This window comes from Emys orbicularis, chromosome 3 (genome assembly GCF_028017835.1).
Source record: "Emys orbicularis isolate rEmyOrb1 chromosome 3, rEmyOrb1.hap1, whole genome shotgun sequence".
Classification (NCBI taxonomy): Eukaryota; Metazoa; Chordata; order Testudines; family Emydidae; genus Emys; species Emys orbicularis.
Genome location: NC_088685.1, coordinates 45965630 through 45990445, shown reverse-complemented (window position 1 = coordinate 45990445; position 24816 = coordinate 45965630). Strand labels below are relative to the sequence as shown.

At 39.1% G+C, this 24816-nt stretch overlaps 1 protein-coding gene across 1 annotated transcript in view; it reads left to right on the top strand.

The window, feature by feature from the left end:
- Positions 1–3001: 3001 nt before the first annotated feature.
- CSMD1 (CUB and Sushi multiple domains 1) overlaps positions 3002–24816 on the top strand; it is a 1638713-nt gene continuing 1616898 nt past the window's right edge. Inside the window, exons 1-2 of the mRNA XM_065401391.1 lie at positions 3002–3095; positions 3769–3985. Of these exons, the coding sequence (XP_065257463.1) occupies positions 3002–3095; positions 3769–3985 (311 nt within the window). The remainder of the gene's footprint in view (positions 3096–3768; positions 3986–24816) is intronic.

Sequence of the window (24816 nt, the reverse complement as noted above, 5' to 3'; positions counted from 1 at the left end):
TACAGACCAGTTAGTTTAACTTCTGTGCCAGGGAAGATAATGGAGCAAGTAATTAAGGAAATCATCTGCAAACACTTGGAAGGTGGTAAGGTGATAGGGAATAGCCAGCATGGATTTGTAAAGAACAAATCGTGTCAAACCAATCTGATAGCTGTCTTTGATAGGATAACGAGCCTTGTGGATAAGGGAGAAGCGGTGGATGTGGTATACCTAGACTTTAGTAAGGCATTTGATATGGTCTCGCATGATATGCTTATCAATAAACTAGGCAAATGCAACTTAGATGGGGCTACTATAAGGTGGGTGCATAACTGGCTGGATAACCGTACTCAGAGAGTTGTTATTAATGTTCCCAATCCTGCTGGAAAAGTATAATGAGTGGTGTTCCGCACAGGTCTGTTTTGGGACCGGCTCTGTTCAATATCTTCATCAACGACTTAGATATTGGCATAGAAAGTACGCTTATTAAGTTTGCAGATGATACCAAACTGGGAGGGATTGCAACTGCTTTGGAGGATAGGGTCATAATTCAAAATGATCTGGACAAATAGGAGAAATGGTCTGTGGTAAACAGGATGAAGTTTAACAAAGACAAATACAAAGTGCTCCACTTAGGAAGGAACAATCAGTTTCACACATACAGAATGGGAAGAGACTGTCTAGGAAGGAGTATGGCAGAAAGGGATCTAGGGGTTATAGTGGACCACAAGCTAAATAAGAGTCAACAGTGTGATGCTGTTGCAAAAAAAGCAAACGTGATTCTGGGATTTTGTGTGTGGAACAGGTGTGTTATGAGCAAGACACGAGAAGTCATTCTTCTGCTCTACTCTGCGCTAGTTAGGCCTCAACTGGAGTATTGTGTCCCGTTCTGGGCACCGCATTTCAAGAAAGATGTGGAGAAATTGGAGAGGGTCCAGAGAAGAGCAACAAGAATGATTAAAGGTCTTGAGAACATGACCTATGAAGGAAGGCTGAAAGAATTGGGTTTGTTTAGTTTGGAAAAGAGAAGACTGAGAGGGGACATGATAGCAGTTTTCAGGTATCTAAAAGGGTGTCATAAGGAGGAGGGAGAAAACTTGTTCACCTTAGCCTCTAAGGATAGAACAAGAAGCAATGGGCTTAAACTGCAGCAAGGGAGGTTTAGGTTGGACATTATGAAAAAGTTCCTAACTGTCAGGGTGGTTAAACACTGGAATAAACTGCCTAGGGAGGTTGTGGAATCTCCATCTCTGGAGATATTTAAGAGTAGGTTAGATAAATGTCTATCAGGGATGGTCTAGAGTGAAAGTATTTGGTCCTGCCATGGGGACAGGACTCGATGACCTCTCGAGGTCTCTTCCAGTCGTAGAATCTATGAATCTATGAAAACACTTCTGGTGGTCAATGGAACAGCTTCTCTAAATATCTCTCAATCTTCAGTCATTGATGTTGTTGATAGTTGTAGCCAAGGATTATGATTTCTACAGGGTTCTTTTTTTGAACAACAAATTAAAAAAAATATAATATATACAAATAAAAGCAAATGAACCCAAGCACCTCTTGGTACTGGCCCCTTTATGGTTCTCTTCACAAGGTTCTCTTTGTCAGGTGCTTCTTTGATACAGATTGAATAGTGATCATGTTTATGGACAATATCAAAATTGGAAAGGTAATAAACACACAGAAAAGCAAAATCAAACTGGTGAAAGAAGAGGCTGCAGACAATGAGGCGAGATAAGGTTGAGTCTCACGCTAGGGGACAGGAAATAAAACAAAAAGAAAATCCTTGGGGAAGTAACTACACAGCCTCACTCATCACACTAAAGAACGTTTATTTTCACCTTATCTCCTTAATTCTGTTTCAATAGTTTTTGAGGATTGATCCTGAACATCATAGGTTTGGTGTGTTACTCATTTTAAGCACATGGTGTAAAAACTGATAAGCAAGAGAGAGATTGCAGGGTAACTTGAGTCTACATTAACGAGACCTCAGATGTTCAGCTTTGAAATTACGCTGCAAGAGAGACTAAAAAGGGGGAAAGATTTAGCATGAAAATAGTCCTTAGCTGAGGATGAAATTGAAATCGAGCTTCCTTATATATATGCACTCTCCTCTCGATCTATCTACTGCCCCCTTTCTACCTTGCATTCTTGGATTGTGTTTTGTCCTTGCTTTGCTCATATTGGTAGCCTCTTTAAGTTCCTTAGTGTTATTTCTCCCACTTTTGCAGCATCTGCAAATTTAATTAACACAGTAGGCTAGATTCTTCTCCATGCCAGTTACAGAGCTGTAATTCTAAGGGGCAGCTGTGGCCCAGATGGGTCTTAGGTCAGTTGCCAGGTTGCTTTCAGTAGCTTTGCTCCACCCTCTGGTATCCCTTCTGTGTTCAGGTGGAGTGGGGAGGCTCTCACAGAACCTGGCTGTACTGGCTTTCTGTGAGGAGGGAGTTCCTGCACACCAAAGAAATTCCCTGCTGGTGTTCCTTCCCCTGTGGTTGTTGGGGAAGGAATACAATGGATTGCCAAAGGTTCTATGAGAACATTTGAAAATTCAATTAAACAGTGTATAACTGAAACATGCTGTGTTTTGTAATTTAATGCATTCACTGTTCACAAATGTGTACTAATGTCTGTATTGGCTTCATATGAAACAATTAGTGAATATATTAGAAAAGCTTTTACTTTTAATGACCTATTGAATCCCCAGACCTTTAATATCTAATCATTAGAGTTATTGCTAGATTTAAAATTTAGTAGAAAATGATTACTTCTTAGTTCCTTAGTTTTAACCTGCAAATCCTTTTTATTAAATCCTTTTATTAAGATTTAGAAACCTCCCACAAGCATTAGACAGCATTTTTTTTTAAAGATTTATACTCTGAGACCTACTAGTTTGAAGTTAAAAATAAAACTGTAGTCTAAAATAATTTTATGTTTTAGGTGTAACAATAAATGCTGGGATTATATTTGTTTTTACAATGCTTGAGCAACACATAAGAATCTAAGCACTGTAGTACACAACATGTCCTCAAATTTTTCCCAAACAAATATTTCATTAATCATAAGGCAATTTAATTCTAAGCTTCACAGTAATTCCGAGCTTCAGTATCTCTACGGTATGTAGGATTAAGGAAACCAGCTACACTGTTAGCAGAAGTGTTCATAGTGAGTTAAGTCTATTTGCTGAGGACTTCGTGTGAATGAGTTGCTGTACCCTCATAAAGTTCTGCGGGAGGCATAAAATTAGAAGTAAGGGCATGATAAGCAGATCCTTCATATTAATTTTTGAAATCTGACAAAATTAACTCTTTCTTTGCTGATTGCATAAATTACAGAATATGTACTATCTAATGATTTACCATATAAATGTCGGACTGTTAGTATTCAGTGCAAGTAATTCAGAAAATGTGCCTATATTTTAGCTTTCAGTGTTAAAATGTGTTTCAGAGTAACACAAACTCTGTTAAGTTTATAGCTTTAAATAAACACTATAAAACAATGTAATTTATTGTTCAAACTTTGGTACTTACATTAGCTGACTAAACTTTGCATTGGGTGCTCAATTTGATACTTAATAACTGCATTAATGATTGACTGCAAGGTTATAGGTGCCTCAGAATGCCCAGTGATGGCATTTGAAAATTGGGCCCAAGGAGAAGATTGTTGTGTGAACATAGAAAAGATTATTTGTCAAAAAATTAAGTTCAGCTATTGGTTAAAAACAAATGGGGTAAAAAGCAGCAGAAAAGTATTACAAAAAATGACATAATTTCATTTCTTCTTTTCCAGGTCAGAATTGTGGAGGTTTAGTACAGGGACCAAATGGTACAATAGAAAGTCCTGGATTTCCTCATGGTTATCCAAATTATGCCAACTGCACATGGATCATTATCACAGGAGAACGTAACCGGATACAACTGTCATTTCACACTTTTGCCCTCGAGGAAGATTTTGATATTTTGTCAATTTATGATGGACAGCCACAACAAGGCAATTTAAAAGTGAGGTAAAGTACACTCTTTTTTTATGTGTTGTATAGAAGGAATCCATATTCTGACATCATATTTACAGCTAAACTCCATTGATGTTTCAGTGTTTTGGATGAAGTGTGTTGTGAGGACCTGCTTTCTTATGCCTTCCTGTTATTGTTCCTAACGCATCCCACTTGGGGAAAAAATAAGTCGTACTAGCTAAAGAAACTAACCAAAGTTTCAGATCACTGTGATGACAATTTGTGTAAAAAACACAATAGTTGCAGGATTTTGCCAGACTATACATTTTCCTCCAAATGTGTAGGATCCAGCACTTAAAAACTAACTTTGCTACAATTGCTGTTTCGTAGTGCTCTTTCCATATTCTCTTCAGATACATGATTTCTCAAGCGCTAAAAACAATTTCAAGTCAATATCCGTTTTTGTTTGTTTGTTTGTTTTTATTTCTTGTATCTCAGAGCTACATTATATTGCAAAAAAAAAGGAATATGAGAGATATGAGTGCAATACCATTAACAGTTTTGACAAAGAGAATGTTCAGATTGTCTGATTGTTGATTCAGTCCAAAAAAGTTTAGAGCAGGAGAGATGGTGAAGGTATTGCACTGCTAGCAATCCTTGCGTGCCACATATGGGGTATGCATTCTTCAATATACCTAGTTTTTATTTTTAGTACTTGTGTTGCCTTATACCAAGGGAATAATGTTTCTTTTTCTGTCAAATACTTTAAGTACTAATAAGCTAAAATGCATGTGCGGGGGGTTGCTCCAAGGTGTATGTATCTGTTAGAAGAAACTTCTTCAGAGATCAGTGTGGCTGCACAGGAGTAAGAGACATAAACTCTTCAGGTGCAATCCTGGCCTTGCTGAAATCTGTAGGAGTCTTGCCACTCACTTCCGTGAAGTCAGGATTTTGGCCGGGATTTTTAACAAGGGCTCAGATATTTGACTCTTCCTCTGACCTTGAGAAAGTCAGTTGACCTTTCTCCGCCCGAGTTTATCTAGTTATAAAATAGAGAAGATACTAGTCAATGCATTTGGTATGGTATAATGATATACTAATTAATATCTGCAAAAGTGTTTTTGAAGGTGAAAGCAAGATTTGAGCAACAGATCTCTGTTGGCATGTTCCCTGTATTGTAACTTTAATTTATATTTGCCTTTGCTGTACCCTTCATGTTTGTTGCAAATAACAATTACATATTTCATGGAAAATTGCTTAGTAGATATTGGCAAATTATAATGTTCTTTTTTACTGATAAGGTGTAACAGAGAATTGGAACCTTTCGTTGAGAATATAGCTATTGATGTTTTTGCATACATTTCCAGATGGAAAATACAATGGTAGACTTTTGGATAATTAAGCTACATTAATCATCATACAGTCATTCCTCAGTTACAGATATGGAAACATATAACCTTCTCAAAGGATTTTAATAGCATCCAATTTTCACATAATTTTCTTTATTAAATCCATTTTGATACCCAAATTTTGGTTGTTGTAGGACTGAAACTACATATTCAGCAAGTTTAATATGTTGCCTAACAGCCTAAAGTGCTGGCTCTCAATGTTTCCAGATTACTGTATCCCTTTCAGGATTCTGCTTTGTCTTGTGTACCCCCAAGTTTCACTTCACTTAAAAACTACTTGCTTACAAAATCAGACATAAAAATACAAAAGTGTCACAGCCCGTTGTTACTGAGCAGAAGCGGCTCCAGGGTTTTTGCTGCCTTAGGCGGCAGCGCTCATCCTCTGAGCATTCAGGGGGCCTGGGGTCTTTGGCAGCGGGGGCCTTCTGCTCCGCGTCTTCGGGGCACTTCGCCAGCAGGTCCCGGAGTGAATAAAGGACCCGCCGCCGAATTTCTGCCAAAGACCGGGAGCGGAAGGACCCCCCGCCACCGAATTTCCGCAGAGGGCGGCAAAATGCCGCCCCCCAAATCCTGCCGCCCTAGGTGACCGCCTAGGGTCGCCTACTGGAAGCGCCGGCCCTGTTACTGAGAAACTGCTTAATTTCTCATTTTTACCATACAAGTATAAAGTAAATTAATTGGAATATAGATATTGTACTGACAATGAAATTTTTCTTTGTACTAACTTGACTAGTGTTTTTTATGTAGCCTCTTGTAAAACTAGGCAAATATCTAGATGAGTTGATGTACTCCTTGGAAGACCTCTGCCCAAGGGTGCATGTACCCCTGGTTAAGAACCACTGGCCTAAAGGATAATTTTGTAAACTGATAGCAAAGCACAATCCTGTTGATAAATACTGAGTTTATAATAGTGACTGTTTGCTTTAAAAAAGAAGAAGCCAGTTGAAAAATGTTTCGGGATAATGTAGTGATGTACCATGTTGATGTACGCTGTGGAAAAAGCAGAGAGAATAAGTAGCTGTAATGTTTATATCTGTGAATGTGATTCTTACAATATCACATTTCCTAAAAATGTTTATTTAAAAGGATATAGGGAAAAATTCTGATCTGACATAAGATACCCATATGTAATTTATATGATTTATATGTAGACATAGGTTATTATAAGCCTATCTCCACATTATGAGCTAGAAGTGTCATTTCCCCTGCATTAATGAGTGGTCCAGAATACACCTCTACCCCATATAACGCAACCCGCTATAACATGAATTCAGATGTAACACGGTAAAGCAGCGCTCTGGGCGGGCGGGGCTGCGCACTCCAGTGGATCAAAGCACGTTCGATATAACACGGTTTCATCTATAATGCGGTAAGATTTTTTGGCTCCCGAGGACAGCGTTATATCGGGGTAGAGGTGTACTACCTGTGACAGCAGTGTTTTCAGTCCTCATTGTAGAATAGTGTAATCTAAGTATAAAAAGTCAGATCAATAATGTCATGTTATAATAAAATCACATGAGTCTGGTCTATACTATTGAAAAAACTCCTTCTAGCAAAGCATCAGTATTTCATTTTCAATTTATGATGAACTTTTCAAAACGCAACCAAATTCTAATTAATCTAGGGGAAAAACTAAAATGTATTGTTACTTCTTTGCATTTTACATTTTTGAAGAGTTGTTCATTTCTGATATGCAAACAAGTTCATTTCTTATATGCAAATTAACTAACAGCACTTAAGGCAGTACTGGAATTCAAATGTATGATACTTTGGTGGAGGATTGATATGAGTCAGTGGTGCATTGAGCCAATAAGAAAGTTATTACTTATAACTCACTTTCTATTGTTGATGCTACACTAAAAAATAGTTGTACTTGGTAGCTCAAAGTATCATAACTTATGTGGTAGCTGGAAATTTTTTGCAGTCTATTTCTTTGCACTATAGCTAGAACACCCTATGTAGCATAGGCACAGACTCCATGGGTGCTTCAGGGCTGGAGCACCAACAGGGAAAAAATGGTGGGTGCTGAGCACCCACTGGCAGCCCCCTATCATCAGCATCCCCCCCTCCCCCAGCGCCTCCTGCCCACCGTCAGGCCCCGCCAATCAGCACCTTCCCTTCCCTCCACGCACCTCCTGACCACCGCAATCAGCTGTTTCATGACGTGCAGGAGGCTGGGGGGAGGGGAAGAGTGAGGACATGGTGTGCTCAGGGGAGGGGGCAGAATGGGGCTGGAAGAGGTGGGGCTGGGTGGAGCGGGGGTGAGAAGAGGTGGGGCCGGGGTGGGGCCTTGAGGAAAGGGTTGGAGTGGGGATGGGCCATAGGGCAAAGCCGGGAGTTGAGCACCCCCCGGCACAATGGAAAGTCAGCACCTGTGGTATGTAGTAGTAGAAAGTAGCTTTTTTATAGAAATAAAGAGAAAAGTATCCGAAGAGACATAGAGAGTGGGATAAGTTCCAGCTACCAAGAAGGGCCAAGGCACCAATAGATGTGAACTGACAATATTGACCTAAAAACTAGTGCACCACTGACAGATACATTATCTTCTATGAACAAGAGAATTTAAAACAGACACTTAAGCAATTTTTACAGTTCAAATGTCATTTTAAGACCTATTATAATATTTACTTATCTTGTGCAACTGAAAAATGTGAAATGTCAGTTGCTCTAAGTGTAAGCTTGGGTTACACCATAACTTCTTTGATTCATATTTGCAAGTTTCACAAAGAGAGAGACAGGGAAAATGGAACTGTCTGAATGGAGGCCTTTATTAGTGTGTATAAGTGTGTATTTGTGGAGACCTTATAACTTACGAATTATGTTAGTGTCGTGAACTGTGCCCATACCATATAATGCTGTTATAATTTTATTAGTGTGTGCAATTCACCCCATTTCAAAGTCAACATTTCTCCAAAAGTTACCACAGGATGGTCTAAGATAAACACAGTTGTTATATTGCCATATTTCAGATATCATAGTATGGTAACTATTACTAAATGTGGTTGCGACCTGGAGTTTTCTGAACCTGAAAGTATGGTAACTTCTATTCTCCCCTCTCCAGGCAGTTTTTGGAATAAATTGATGGGGACACAGCTTCTCCATCTGATAAATGATTGGCATACATTTCAGTGTTTTCACTCCCCCCCCCCCAAAAAAAAATCCTTTTTATTAGGTCTACGGCACACCTCTAAAATACTAATAGTCTAGAGAAACCCAGATATAGTTGCCCAAAGTCTGAGATGGTGTTGAGTGGTCAGCAGCAGGTTTCTGGTGGGCAGCCTTCCACTTAACCGCTGGGGAGTGGGATGTCAGCCTCTGAGTTCATAGAAAACTTATCCAAACATCTCCAATTTACACACACTGACTTATCTTTTTATAGGTTGCTCAAAACAAAGCACATAACTTGCAAACTAACAACTTTCCTAACATCAGCAAGCAGCTCCTAGTCATGAGATCAGCAAAAACTCATAATCACGAATACCCAGATCCAAGGTCAAATATCCACATTTCCACTCATTGTCATGGTTCTTCCAATTTTACTTTCTATCCTTATCTGCAAAACTGCAGCTGCAGCTATTTCATATGCTTATGCAAAGCTCAAGTTATTCCTGACTACATGGTAATGCTGGCTTCCAGGTAATGGTGGCTAAGTGCACAAAATGGCTGTGGTTTTGTTAAATCAATTTATCTCGTAACATGGCTATTATTAAAAAGTAACTACTCTTTTTAACAAAAGAGAATCCATCTAATCCTCCGGGCACCTCTCACAATCTTTTAAAGATACACTAAAAACTAATAATTTTTAGTTGGTGTTCAGGGAAACTCAAATTGGTTATAAATTGATACAAAGTTGTTAATTACATACCTCACTACACTCTTTCATATGTAAATATCTAGTTTGTATCCACAAATGACCCTTTGTGTGTGTGAGTATATGGCAGATATTTGGGGTGCACGTGTTGGACCCATTTTTGAAAATGTGGTCCTAAACCTACATTTGTAATTATATAGATGTGGGTTTGTGATGTATTGTATCTTTCCTCTTTTATTATCTGATATGCTTTCTGCTGGTTGCCGAGCAACAATAAGTATACTGCTGTCCATATACAATATTGGCTGTTATCAGTTATCATTCAGTTTACTTAAAATAGATATTTTTGGTTCAATAGACTAGTCATAAAAATTCAGTAAGCTTATAATAAACAGATTCCTATAATTTTCTAACCAACATAAATGAAGCATACACTAGAACTTAGTACGTTGTTCTGCACTGTTTTCTGGAATCATTTGGAGATGATAGGGCTCAGCCTTTCTTCCTGTAGAGGAAGAAGAAACAAATCTTCTTGCCTGTGGACACATGCTTCATTTGCCTTTGTTAATTCATTTTTCCTGTCTCCAGCAGGAAAAAAAAAATCTCTTGGTGTGCTTCTGTACTTCATTTCTTTCATATTGCGGCTGAGGCCTAATCCTGCTGTCTGTTTATGCAGGTAAAAATATCTCTGAAGTTAAGGTTTGGGCCTCTGGTGGTTATTAAGCTACTGTCTTTTATTTCATAAGCTCAGACTTGTGAGATGTCCAACCTTTTCCACAGTTTGAGTTCTCTTCACAAGTGTTTTGGAAAAGCATTTTTATCTTTGTTCTCTTTGAGGTTGAGGAAAGAAATTAATGATGATGAGACTAGTGACTTGCTCTCTCTTTCCAATGAGTTAATTGCTGGAAAAAGCCTGTGAGAGGTAGAACTGTGTGATGTTCAACTTTTTTGCTACTTGGAATTTTGAATTCAAATTTTGTATCTTTCCACTGCAGATGAGTTTGCACAACCCAAATTCAAATCAGGAAAAGCAGTATTTTGAGTAATTTTGTTCAGATTTTTGAATATGTTGTACATCTCTAGAAAACTGTGAATTTACTATTAATACAGAATACTTCTACAACCTAGTATAGTAATCAGTGGCTATACAAATAGGAGAATGAGATGCTACAGGCAACCATTATGTAAAAGGGGAAAGATAAAATCAGACTGCTTCCTCCAAGCGTTCAAAAGTTAGGAAGACAAAACAAGGGGCTCTTGCATTCCTTGCCTAAGACTGGCACACAATATAAATCCTTTAGTTTAGCAAGCACAAATATAGTAGGATTAATTCTGCTGCCAGTGTTTGCTTCTGGAAAAGCAGTGGGAGGAAATTGAACCATGACCACACCTACTCAACACTAGCTGGTAGAGCCCGCCAGCCAGTGGAAAGGGAATATACAGGTCTGTCGCATCTTACGCGCATTTAACATGCGCGATTTCAACTTTACGCGGTCAGCAAAAACAAAAACAAAACAAAAAAAAAGAGAAAAACAACAGTTTTAATACTATATCTGTAGTGTGGGCCATTTCGCCCGCCATTGAACTCAATGGGGTTTTGGCTATATGCGGTTTTCACTTTACGCGCTAACCGCGGAACGGAACCCCCGCGTACGATGAGACAGACCTGTAGTACCCCTGATGCTATCTGGAACGGCTACTCATATGCATAGAGATAAGATGTTCAGTCCTGTAAATTGCAACAGTTTCACCTCAAGTGAATGAGACAGCGTGTTTTATTAATTTGAAGTCCTGAGCTTGCTAATTTTTTAGCAAACTTACATACTAAGAAGATTTAACATAAATTATATTAAATGTGAAAGAAAATAGTTCTTCTGATCACTAAGAAAGTATTCTAACAAAAAAAGTTATGTCTACATGTCTAAAGCTGAAATTAAAGAATAATCAGTGATGAAAGAATATAATACTCCGTCCCTCCCAAAGAAAACTGGAGTATTGTTTGAATTGTAAGTGAATAAAAAATGTAAACCTACTTCACATGAAGAGAATTATTATTTCTTTGAAAAGCAATGCAGAATATTTTAAAATTACTTTTTGATAAATCAAAACGGTGTATGCAATTATAATGCAAAATGCTGTATCAGTTGCTTAAAGCTTTTTGTAAGTGTGGATGTTAAAGTCAGCATAATCTTGATTACTTTTTTCCTGAATGTTTTATTCTATGTTCTACCATATGCAATACTGGCAAAGGCTATGGATCAAAGTCTTCTGCTCAGACAAACAATTATTTCAGAATTCATGCTGCTAGCGGAAATCCAAAATCTGTGGGATTGTGTGGAAACTTTGTCACTGATTTCTGATATCTTCATTTAATTTACAGTGTACAGTAGTACGTTTAAAGCACACTAGCAGAATCGACATGGAGAAATTAATGAGCAGCACATTAGCACTTTAGAAATCACTCTCCCTCAGGGTGCTTTACCCCACCCTGTAGACAAACCCTGAGATTACAAACAATGATTTATTGTTTGAAAAATGGATGTTTATGGATAGTAATTTCTGATTAGATAATCATACACTTAGACTTTTGTATTATTAAAAGTTCTTTTAAATAAGAGGAAATAAACTCTGGTTATATCAATATGGATTATTTTAGCCACCAAGGTCACTACAAACCAGATCTGCATAAACAAGGACTACAGGAATTCTCATTTCTTTCAATGGGAGTATTGTATGAGTAAGGTCTGCAAGTCTGGGCCTGAAATTTCTTCTGCAAGGGAGGCTGCAATCCCCCAGTAGCAGAGGGGTTACAAGCAGGGGCGGATTAACAAATTTGCTGCCCCTAGGCTGTCAAAAAATTGCCATTCCCCCCCCCCCCCCCCGCCAGCTCACCTCCGCTCCCCCGCGGCAAGCCGGGGAGGGAGGGGGGAGAAGGGGAGTTGTGGCGCGCTCGGGGGATGGCGGCAGTGGAGCAGGGGTGAGCTGGGGCAGGGAGTTGTTCCCTGCCCCCCCCCAAGAGTTACTCCCCATGCCTGCCGGCCTCAGCTCACCTCCGCTATCCCCCAAATGCACTGCTACTCGCTTCTCCCTCCCTCCCTCCCAGCGCTAGGCCTTTCTCCCTGTGTTAGAGAGGGTGGCAAAGAGAGTGACCTAGGAGGATTTGACATGGGTGACCTGAATAGCACCGTTCCTTACCAGTGATGCACAGGGAGCTTACTGAGTGGTAAGCAATGACCAGGAAAACTCCTATCCAGTAATGAAGGTAGCTATTTCAGACTGATTAGGGCTGACTCCTCGGGCATACAGACACTGGTTTCAGGTGGAACTGTTTCCTCCAGGGGCATAACAGCCCAGAAACTGAGATCTTGCAATGCAGTGGCTCTGCCCTGAGACCAGCTCAATAGAGAAGGTTATGGGCCAGATTATCTTGGAATAATTCCTAAAGATTCTACCTGTGGGAGTACTGAGCTGGGCAATGCGGTTTCAGCTGATCTCAGGTAGGGAAGCTGTGAAGCAAACTGAAGCCTTTTTTGAGGCTGAAGGAGAAAAGAGCAACCAGGGCAATATGACCAACTCCTGAGGGCTGAACAAGGGATGTCCCAGGGAAGCTGTCAAGGGGAAAAGACAATGAGAGGCCAAAACCTGGGGGGGACACAGGAACTACAAGGGGCCATGTAGCTCCACAGTTTAGCAGAAACACTTGGATGGGATGGACCAAATGGCCCCATCACATGTTTCCAGTGTGGCCAGGCCATGCACATTAAATAGAGTTGTCTGATTATGGAATGTCACTACATAGGCTGTTACTACAGCAGGACCAGGTGGTGGGGGTCCACTCAGAATTCAGGGGGGCAGGCTGTGGTTAGTACCAGTAGATTGGGAAGAAGAGTGGATAAGGGACATGTAGACTAGGGTTATGTGTGCACTCTTGACAGGGAAGATTGTACAAGGATAAATAACAGACCAGCATCTCCCAATACAGGTCTCGTGTATCCATGGAGAGATCCACGTCTACCCCAGAGCCAAAGTTGGCCTGGAGGTTCAGGGTCAGAGAGCTCGACTACGTATCAAGGTAGCCAAGAATCTGCCTTGGCCAACAGTTCCTAGGAGTCACTGGGTAGGTTTCTCAACCCTCATAAAGCAGGGACTAGAACAACCCAGAACTAAGGAGGCTAGGGGTTGACTAGAAAAGGAAGTAAGAAGGGTAGGGGTCATAGTAAAGATGGCAAAGGGAGGCTGAGAGGGAGATCATGACCATCTCTAAGGACTAAGAGATCATCTTAGCAAGTATCAAGAAGAGTTGGATGATGTAAGCAGCTCATGGGGAGGGAGGGATTATCAAACACCTACTGGCTTTAGAAGAAGAGTTAGCCTGGGTTTGGGTGGAGATTGAGAAAGAGAAGCAACGATGCTTGATCCTGCGAAAAGAATTGGCTCAGACCCAAATAGGGAGAAGTACCAGGGAATGGAAGCCATCAGAGACTGAAACTGAGTCTCAAAGTAAGCCAGCTACTGTGGGAGCCAAGACAGAGTCCCAGTCTCAGCAGGATACTGTGAGACCCAAATTGAGTCTCAAACCTGTGGGGACCCAACTAAATTCCCCATTATACAAGTTAGCGTGGGGACTCAGATGGGATCATACCAACAAATAGAGGCCAACATGAGGGGTCTGCCATGGACATAAGGCTCTGGTATGGGGCAGGATATAGTGAGTACCAGTCTTATAGCTCCCACCCTTCAGACGGGGGGAGCTTACAAAGTGATGGGAAGCACCAGAATGTGAGTTACAGAACCTCAAGCACAAGAGAGAACAACTCATGACAGATCTTCATCTCACTGAGGAGGAAGGAGAACACCTACTCTTCACTTTCCATGAATTTGAGACTAAAGTATAAACTATGTGCAGAGATTGAAAAGCCTATGTAGGTAGGAAACTCAACGTCTAGGTGTAGAAGGTTAGACTGTATGTTGACTGTGCCAGGTGAGGCTAGATGCATGACCGTAACCCCTTTGTATAAGACTTTGGGAAACTGGGACTAAGGGTTTTGCATTAGGGACCGTGTTAGGAGTCATGGGACGGAAAAAAAACCTCAGTGATGGGGCAGTATTTATGTGAAATGCTGCATGGGGTTTCTTATGCTAAGCAACTAAGGAGAATATTTTGGTTGCTTTGGGGAAATTTTGGAGACCTGAAGTGCTATAAATTATGTCTTTGGGGAAAACCCCCCCCCACTATTTATTCCCCTAAAAGGGGAGAGAGATGTCACTGGGCAGCTGGTGCCTGCAAGCAGACTGGGCCCAGCTCCCCTGTGTCAGAGCAGGTAAGCCCAATGCAGCCAATTAAATGGACTGGGCTACACCTGCGATTATAAAAAGGCTGCTAGAGGCCAGGTTTGGGGTGAGATTGTTTGGGCCAGGCTTTGCCTGGGGAAGGGAAACCACAGTGGAGTGGAGCTCCTCTGTTGAGCTCTTATTACAAGCAGCCAGGTGCTCAAGAAGGGAGCTGACTAGAAATTGGAAGTTGCCAGGATCAGTGTGCTGATGACCCTGAGAGCAGAGTGAGTTAAATGACTGTTTTCTGTTTGTTTACTTGTGAAAGAGAATAAACCCGCTTGAAAGAGACTGGGTGGGCACCACATTCTTGGCCTGTGGCGTAGGACAAGCCCCTCCTTGTTACATGTACTCATTTATTATATTTGTATTATAACAATGTCCAGAAGCCCCTCCCAGGATCAGTTTGGTAAGCTCTGCACAAACATAAAAATAGAAGACAGTCTCTGCATCAAAGATCTTAAAGTCAAAATCCTCCTAATTTGTTATTACATCTAAATTCCAAATTATAAGCACCTGCTATCTCTACTTTGAGGTATCTAGCACATCTTATGCATGCGGTACAAATAAGTGGATAAAAATAATAGAGCTATATGCACATGTAGATACTACCTTTTATGTGAATGCAGTAATATTCCTATTCCTAGATTGCTTATTTAGTCTGGGTTCCTCATCCCTAAAAACAAAAGCATGAAATTTCCCTATAAGCTCCTCAAGGCCTAAATAATTATAGCTATTATTTTCTAATATTATTAAGCTTCTAACTCAAGAAAGATCTATAAAATGCATTATTCTAAACTAACAAATCTAATGGCTACCTGCAGACAGATCAATAATGATACACAGAGCATTTTAATGTGACAATTTCCTGAGAGACACATTTTGTAATGATAAATTGAAGCAATGTGATTTTTTTGACTGTCAATGAATAAGAAGAATCTTATTCATATACAGGCTATAGAAGAACATCAACAAACGTGCCCAGGGTTCTTTATTATGAACCAATTAATTCAGATCTTTTAATCATACTTCCATATATGTAAAATTCAGACTCACTGAATTGAACTAGCTTGAGTAGCTTTCAGTAAAAGTTGAAAGTACTCATTGTTTCCCAAGGGAGCCCAGGCCCATGTGGGAGTCTGACCCAAGTGACTTTATGCCTCTTTAAAATCACCCTAAGCTATAAAATATACCCATACATCCTTAAGTGCACTACAGACACATACTCTTCACTTGCATTTGCTATGTGTGTTTCTTCTCTGAATAATCCAAATATCAATGTTTTTGTGAATAGTGTTGCTGAGATTTTGATAGGTACCTAAGCAAGTTCGATATCTAAATCCAAGTATCTTTACTCCGAGTTTCTGAGGCGACTTCAAAAACCTTAAACTGCAATTTTCCATGATCAAGGTATTTTCAATAGTTAGTTTTGTGTGGCTTTGCGTGTGGTCGATCTCAAATTATTTTACCCTCTAATTAAACCTGCTATCTGGTATGGAATTTGGACCCATTGCTCTAGAGGATAACTTGTTTATCATTTTCATAGTGTTTGAGACCACTTTGCCATCCATACTTCTCAACTAGTTGATTTCTTTTTATAAACCTTGTTAGTAAAAAGCTCTGTGTGTGTGTGTGTGTGTGTGTGCGCGCGCGCACACGCATGTCAATGGGTGCAGTTCACATCTGTGCACCACTTAAGACCTCAAAATAGGGCTTAAGTGGGATTTAAGTGATTCACAGGCCTTGTGAAGGTCCTCTTAATTGGAGTGACTTGATGACCTTAGCTGTGCATTTGAGATCTACATGAGTGTATAATACTTATATTTTAGTACACAGGTAAAAGCAATGAATACATATTTCAGGGTTTTTCACAGGCTTCCAACCCTCCCCAACTCATGGCCACTTATGGAGCTGAGAGAAACCCCAGGAGTTGGACTTGTTCCAATATTTACACAATTAGAAACTTAACTATGATAAGAAGACCTAATAAATATCATGTTATCTTGGCCATACAAATAATTAATGTGGCATTAAAACACATATAAACAATTATATGAATACAGACACCAGACCCAACAAACACTCCTTAAAAATATCCCTAACTGTGTTCAGTGATACAATTGTTTAATTAAAATGGCAGATTCTAAAAAGAGTACATCTTAACCTTAGCAGAGCTGTTGCTTTGCTATAATTATTTCTTATTAATCTGGAAGAGTATTTACTGCAAAATCCCTTTATATTTAAAGAGATAGAGCCCTGCTAAGGTTACCTACCTTTAAGAGCTTTGATGGGATTATAGAGGGTGGGGGCGACAGTGAGAAGATGAAACTTCTGCAGTGGGGCATCTGTACTTCCAGCATTGCTTGGAAAAAGACTCATGGTCATCTCTAAATAACAGCCCCATTTTGAATGAACTGGGCAGGCACTGGGGATCCAAGGGACCCAGAAAATCCAGGTGGGCGAGCAGAGTGGCTGTAGTGACAATTCCTGTATAAGGGTCAGCCTGCCCCGCCCTACCCTCAGTCTGTCTACAGTTTGGTGGTTGCATTCCAGTCCTCAGGTTCCTCAGCAAAGTCTCTTTACTTGAATTTTGTGTGGTGAAGGTTGAATTTCACCCTAAAAGTCTCGGGAGCCTTTGCATTTGAGATTTAAGCATGCTACAGCAGTAAGTGCTAGAAATAGTATTCTTATGAGAGGTAGGAGACAGGATTTATTTCAAGTTGCTAGAAAGAAATCATGTCAGTACTGAATCATCTACAGGCTTAGAAGTCACAGGAACTAAAGAGAAAAACTGTAGTTTTAAAAACTGAAAACAATTTGCTATACTGTAAATCATTATATTTCTAATACAGAAAAGCAGCTACAGAACCAGATTATGAAAAGAATAGAATTTTCTAAAAACAAAATAACTGTCTTGAAGAAAACTTTATATTACACATGTCACCAATGTATTTACATTTGAAATATATAAAAACCAGGCTGGATTTAGCATAGCATGCTGTGCACAATCTTTACCAGTAAAATAAGCAAAGAAATTTGTTACATTGTGAATATAGCTCATGTACTTCATATTTGTGGGGTTAAAGACTGATCCTTCAGGGGTATGTTTCTTTCTGTAGTCATATAGTCATTTTCTGTACAGTTTCGCTCTCTCAACTTAATATCATTGACTGTCATTTACTTTCCATTTTGTTTATATGTGGCATAAAGCAGAACTTTAGTCCTGTTGTTAAAAATGGTGTATAAAATATTTTTCTAAGCCCATATTTTCTTTGGGCCAGATTTTCTCACTTTACCAAATAGTTCGACACAGTAAGGTGCAACTTGATGCCAATATAGATGTTGGAGACTGGCCACTTGTGATGAGATTAACAAACGTCTTACTCTATTTTCATAGCGATACTAAATAACCGTGATAATTATCTATTTAACTGGTACCTCTTTGTCTAGCCCATGTAATCCATTGTACAGAAGGCTGATTTAAATTGGTGAAAAGTGCCATTTTTCAGTCAACCAAATAGAAGAACTGATATTTTAACATTAAAATACACAGTTCTTTATAGGATGTTGTCACTGAGTATATTTCTGATGGATTCAAATTTGACCAAATAGCAATAATACATTTACATCTGTTGGACATTTGATTGTCTGTGTGAAATTAATTGATGATCTCAGTCCATTTTCTGATACAAGAACCACCATCATAATTGGCACTGATTGACATTGTCACTGGCTGCCTCAGCCAACTGGTCCAGGACTGAGTGGCCATTGAAGCATAATGAAGATATATTGCCATGGTGATGAAGCAACTTGATGGGACGGTGTTTGGAACTGTGCATTCTCATGGCCTGTCCTCTATTTTTTCTGTGGCTAAATAGAGGATGCAGATTCTCCTTCTCTGCTAAATTGGCATATTTCACAAATGATCAATTCCCCATTTAAAAAGCACTTTTGAAAATAATCTAGTCCAAATTGGATAGCCCTTCAATATTTAGCTCAAATCTGAAGGACCGTACTCAGTTGCTTACTCAAGAAAGTTCCCTTTGATGTCAGTGAGGTCCTCTGGTTTTGGCATTTTATGATTTCCAGTATATTCTCGCAATGGGTGAAATGCTAAAATCTTTAATTATTTTCTCACCCAGACTTGTTTGAGTGAAAACTGGATGAGGACCTCAGGATTTGGTCCAATATATTTATCATCATGAAGGCATGCCTGAATGCCATGGGCTGACTGGCTAGAACTAAACATAATGAGGAAACGATACTGATGTTGGTGGCACACCCCCTTCTGACTTGACAGGAAACAGCACTGTTGAAACAGATGGACTTTTTGTTTTGCTTTGTCTGTTCTGTGAAAATTAATGTTTCCCTGCATCTGTAGGACTCATTTGTATGCTGACAGAGTCCTCCACAAAGAAAGTTACAAGAATAATTTTTAAAAAATCACATTTGCACTGTAGTTCTATTTGTAGAAGATAGTGTGAACAGTGTCACCAAAGGAAAGCAAAATGGCATAGAAAAGAAAATAACAGATGGTAATATTAGACTACATTACTTATCTTAGTTGCCACAGCAGTTATATTCTCCAGGCATCAGAAATTAAAAATTCATAATTATACCCAGACTAAGTTATTAAAATCTCAATAAAGGTAAACCTAATCCTATCAAGAATAAATAGAAAATATTTAAAAATCTTACCTATACATTTAAAAATGTTTTAGAACACTGAATAAGGGAAACTAAACTAAACGGAGCATAGGACTGGTAAAATAAGTTCAAGATGCATCCAATAGAATAAGCACTATCTATTAGTATGTAACAGTATAAAATTTGATTGACTATAAATGCTGTCTCCGTGTCAGTCAAAGAAACAGAGAATTCAGCAATCAAAGATAAAAAAAATTCCCTTTCCAGCAGATTGTCTTTAAAGTTGTAAAATACAAACGAGTAAAGCTTCATTTAATGTGGTCATTTTCAGACAGAATGGGTTCAGTGATCTTATTCAACCAGAATAATTCCTATTGATAAACTGCAGGGAGGTTGAAATATATTTGTAGAAATTAATATTGTATTCTCTTATTCAAGAGATGGTGCACCTCCTGAAGAGGGCCAACACCAATATTGCAGTATGTGTATATCTTAGTGTTTGCCTCTTACCATCATGTCCAATTAATCTTATTCCCTAAATGCTGCTGCACAACTTTTTAAATGTTTTTTTCCCCCATATGTTTACTCTGGGCATGTGCGATCACTTCACGTAGAATTTGTTTCACTGTTTTGTTGATGATCAGTTGCACCTCCTGTCTCATGCACTAGCATCATTACAACCCTCATATGCACAGAGAGTTTGTCAGCAGGGATTCCTTTGCAGAGCTTGGGAGTAACCAGTATGTATCTGAAATGGTGGGGAAATATCTGTTCTTTATTCCTCAGACCTCTGCACAACAGGCTGTCAGGACGGATATCCCTTTTAATCTCTCAACCTTATATAGGGCTGGGAAGCAACAGATAGGAATCTGGTGAGGACTAGGTTTTCCTGGAAGACAGGAGACTGTGTCAGGGAGCCCTCTATCTTCAGTCCTGTGGAGACACGCTACCAGTGGTTACCTGTAGTCATACATAAGAATGGCCATACTGGGTCAGACCAAAGGTCCATCTCCCCAGTATCCTGTCTTCAGAGAGTGGCCAATGCCAGGTGCCCCACAAGGGATGAACAGAACAGGTAAATAGATCCATCCCCTGTCACCCATTCCCAGCTTCTTGCAAACAGAAGGTAGGAACACCATCCCTCCCCTTCCTAGCTAATAGCCATTGATAGACCTATCCTCCATGAATTTATCTAGTTCTTTTTTTAACCCTGTTATAATCTTGGCCTTCACAACATCCTCTGGCAAGGAGTTCCACGGGTTGACTATGCGTTGTATGAAGAAACACTTTATTTTGTTTGTCTTAACCCTGCTGCCTATTAATTTCATTTGGTGACCCCTAGTTTTTGTGTTATGAGAAGGAGTAAATAACACTTCCTTATTTATTTTCTCTACCCAGTCATGATTTTATAGCCCTCAATCATATCCCCCCTTAATCTTCTCTTTTCCAAGCTGAAAAGTCCAGTCTTATTAATCTCTCCTCACATGGAAGCTATTCCGTAGCCCTTTTCTGAACCTTTTCCAATTCCAATGTACCTTTTTTGAGATGGGGCACCCACATTTGCCCGCAGTATTCAAGATGTGGGTGTATCATAGATTTATATAGAAGCAATATAATATTTTCTGTCTTATTATCCATCCCTTTCTTAATGATTCCCAACATTCTGTTCGCTTTCTTGATTGGCACTGCACATTGAGTGGATGTTTTCAGAGAACTATCCACAATGACTCAAAGATATTTCTTGAGTGTTAATAGCTAATTTAGAGCCCATCATTTTATATGTATAATTGGGATTATTTTTTCCAATGTGTATTACTTTGAATTTATAAACATAGAATTTCATCTGCTATTTTGTTGTCCAGTCACCCAGTCTGCTTGGGACTTAAGTATCTTGAGTAATTTTGTATCATCTGTATCACCTAATTTCAGATCATCCATCTTTAGCATTTATTATATAATCAAGGGATACATTTGTGTGGAAGAAAAAGGTTGATTTTTGTATACTGTGTACTGGATTTATTCCAGGATAAAAGTTTTCAAATGAACACCTTGACTGTTAAAGTTATGACCATCCATACCACTGTTGGTGTTTAAATTCATAGCTTTTTTTGGGGGGGGGGGATCTCATTCTCTAGTCTTTCATTTCATGTTGTCAGTTAGCATTCTCCTGTCCTTGGTCAGGAGAGCTTTGACAAAATAGAATCTAAGATATTCCATTGTTTGTGTCCTGGATTTTGAACATTGACCTCATTACTTCTTGTTCATCCTTTCAGTTATAAAGCTTCCTCTAGGAACATCTCTTTCTACAATGGAGCATAAAGGAGTTGGCAGTCTTATCCAACCAGACATTTTCTTTTTCTCTATCTTGTAATTGTTATCTAATAGTTCATGTTCATTCTCCCCTCAGTAAGGTGAATCACCTTTCCAACTTCTGTCGAGTGTTGTTTTATTAGGAAGACACACAAGGCAGAAACCTTAAATTAGTTATCTTCTTTCCAAAACTATCATCTGTCATACCAGATCCTTGAATAATTGGATCTGTCTAAATGAGCTACTCAGGGCAGGAATCTTGTCTTCCTACATATTTGTTAAATGTCATATACACCTACAGTATGTCACAATATTGTTAATAGAGAAGAAACGGATGATTGTTGGCTCCATGTGAGCCCACACGTATTGTGTTATGGTTTATGGGTAGAAAAAAGAAAGGTAGATAAGACATGCAGGGCTTCTATTTGGTGGTCTGTTAAGGCACATCATGTCTAGTGTCCAGCCAGAGCAGAGCCTGTGGATGTACTCTCTGGCCCTGTGCTGCAGCATGATATTACGTATTCTGTAAAGTCCCCTTACTCACATCCTGCAGGCAGCTGTGGCCAGAGATGAAGTTGGGGGAGGACAGAGCTGGCGCATAGACACCTGGTTTCTGTGCAGATGGCCTTGGATTCATGTAAGTCTCTGTGGTTTGGCTGGGTTTGGGAGGCAACTGGCCCAATAATCTGTCTGTGAGGTGCAATCCCTACCACCCATCCTCTGATGGAACAATAGGGTAGGAATTCCACAAGACGGCTTTGCAGAGATACTCCTCTTCCATGATTTTCTGGGCCCTGGGGTAGACCTGAGGTAAAGAGGAGGGATGTTTCCTTATTTCATCTTAAGTTTATCTGTCATGTCATCCAATTCTAATTTTTCGGTAAAAACACACTTCATCACAAATCTCTGTTTATTTTACTTTTGAACTACAATAGGCTAGTAAAATACCTTGGTAACCCTTTGTGTGATTTCTGGTTGGTTGGTACAATATTTTGTTGTACACTATTTAAAATGCCAAATCTGAATTCCTTCTTTATTTTTAAAGCTCTTTTGTAGTCCATCAGTGTTATATTTTCTGGTAATGGCTTTTCTAAATAGTATTATAACATATATTTCAGCCTATTAAATATAAGTTTTGCCACACTGAATTAGAGCAAAAAATTACAAGAACAAGATAATCATGATAATATCAGATAATAATATACAAGATCCATGCTACCTTTAGAAAAGAGAATACAGTAAATGACATTTTATATATCAATGATACTTAGGTTGTAGGTGTATTCTCTTTTTTTTTGTCTCAGTAAAGATTCAGTAGGACTGAAAGAAGTGCAACTAGACTGGATTAGTGATATGGAGAGGCTTCCTTGTGAGGAGAGAGTAAAAAGATTATGGCTATTTTATTTAGAAAGGAAAAGGGGCTAGTCAAAGTTTGAAGACCTGTGGGTGTTACACTTGGGAGTAGAAATTAGAGAGCTTTTTCTCTGATCCAGTTTTGTTTATTTACAAAGAATGTACAAAATCCTATATCTCTGAGCAGAGGGGGAATCAAATGGCAGGAAACTGCTTTTCAGCCTTCTTCCCAGGTTTCTTCCTGAGTCAGACGGGCGCTTTCAGAGCTCCTTCAGCCTGTTTCTCTCTCTTCTCAGTTGGTGTCACTTCCCCTGCCCTGCCCCCACACACACCTGGTCAGAATATCCAGGTGAACTCTCTGCCCACCTAGTGTTAGTTTCTGGGCTGACTCTATTAGGTTTTGTTTTAGGTGTGGCCCCTTAATTGTTTTTTTACAACTGAATTAAATGGGGTCTCATTCACACATCGGTTTAAGAGGTTTTAATTCAACCTACAGTAAGGCTTCACCCAGCTCATAACATTATATATACCTCCATCATGTTGTATCTTGAACACTATTGAAAAGGTAAATTTGTGCTTCTACTTATACTTACCCTGTCATGATTACAAGAACCCAACAGTGGTAAAAGGCAACACTGAATAAAGGAGATTATATATATATATATATATATATACACACAATACATTATTAATTTGTAGAATTCACTGCCACATTATATTGAGGACAGCAATGGAGTAAGGTTGAAGAAAAGGATGAGTCATAAGAATACTGGCAGTCAAATTAGATAGGAAAAATGTATTTAGTACATAAACAATCATTTTGCCATAAACTTCGCAAACACTGATAACTGGGGTGAGGAAGAAACTTGTTAATGACTATTTGTTCACTCCGGAAGTTTTACACCTTCCTCTCAAGAAGCTGGTATTGGCCACAGTTGGAAATGGCATACTGGACTGATTGGACCATTAATCAGATCTGCTATGGGAATTTCTGTGTTCCTAAAACTTCTATTTTGCATACAGTATCTAAAATCTTTAATTCACCTCAACCAATGGGCCTATAAATACCTTGATATTTACAAATAAATTTATATATAAATGTATTGCACCAATCACTTTTGATAGATTCATTCTATTTTTAAAAAAAATCATAACAGGATAACAAAATATAAAGTTGCATATTCCATGAATAAAATGAAAATATTGAAGACTACTTTCAAAACATGTTCCCTGAAAGTGACATCAGAAGTATAAACATTGTCACTCTATTGTACCAACATTCCTCTGCAGAGTACAAGGCAAATACGTTGTGTGGATGTTAAAATTAAAATCCTGACACCTTCTATAAATATTTCACAACACCCACAACTTAAATCAACATTTGACATCCAAGAACAAAAAAGGCTGTGGGGGAGTGGACGGACAAAAATGGTGAAAAGATTGTTCTTTTCAGTAATAGATATCACCTCATTTGTTCCTCTTGGCAAAGGGAGGAAAGCCTCCTTCTCTTTATCAAGGTAAAACACCTGTGGAAGCAGAAAAAAGAACTGACAGGAAGGGGATTGCAATGCATGACAGTTTGTTAGCAAGAGTCAGGCTAACTGTAACCCTAATAACGCGAAATTTGTAGAAGCGAGGAATGTGTAAGGCGAGTGGAAAAGAACTGTGTGAGAAGTTGTTGCGACCTTGTGTAGATAATGTGTAGATAATATGGAATGTAGACTAAGAGTCTACATTAGTGAGCAAAACAAAATATCAAAATGACCTATGTATAAACAAAATGCAGCTGTTGCTCATTATTGTCTGTAACAAAAGGTATAAATGCTTGCTGTAATTGTTTACCTGTTGAGAGACCTGTTTAGCTCTCTCCCTCACTTTATTTTCTATCAATTGAATAATCTGACTTGCTGTACCCAAACAAAAAGTGAGAATTCTGTTATTCTCCGACACACCAAACCATCAAAACTTCAGATCTGCTCTACTAGCATAGAAGAGCAAATGGAGTGTGGCAAATAAAGCACAAA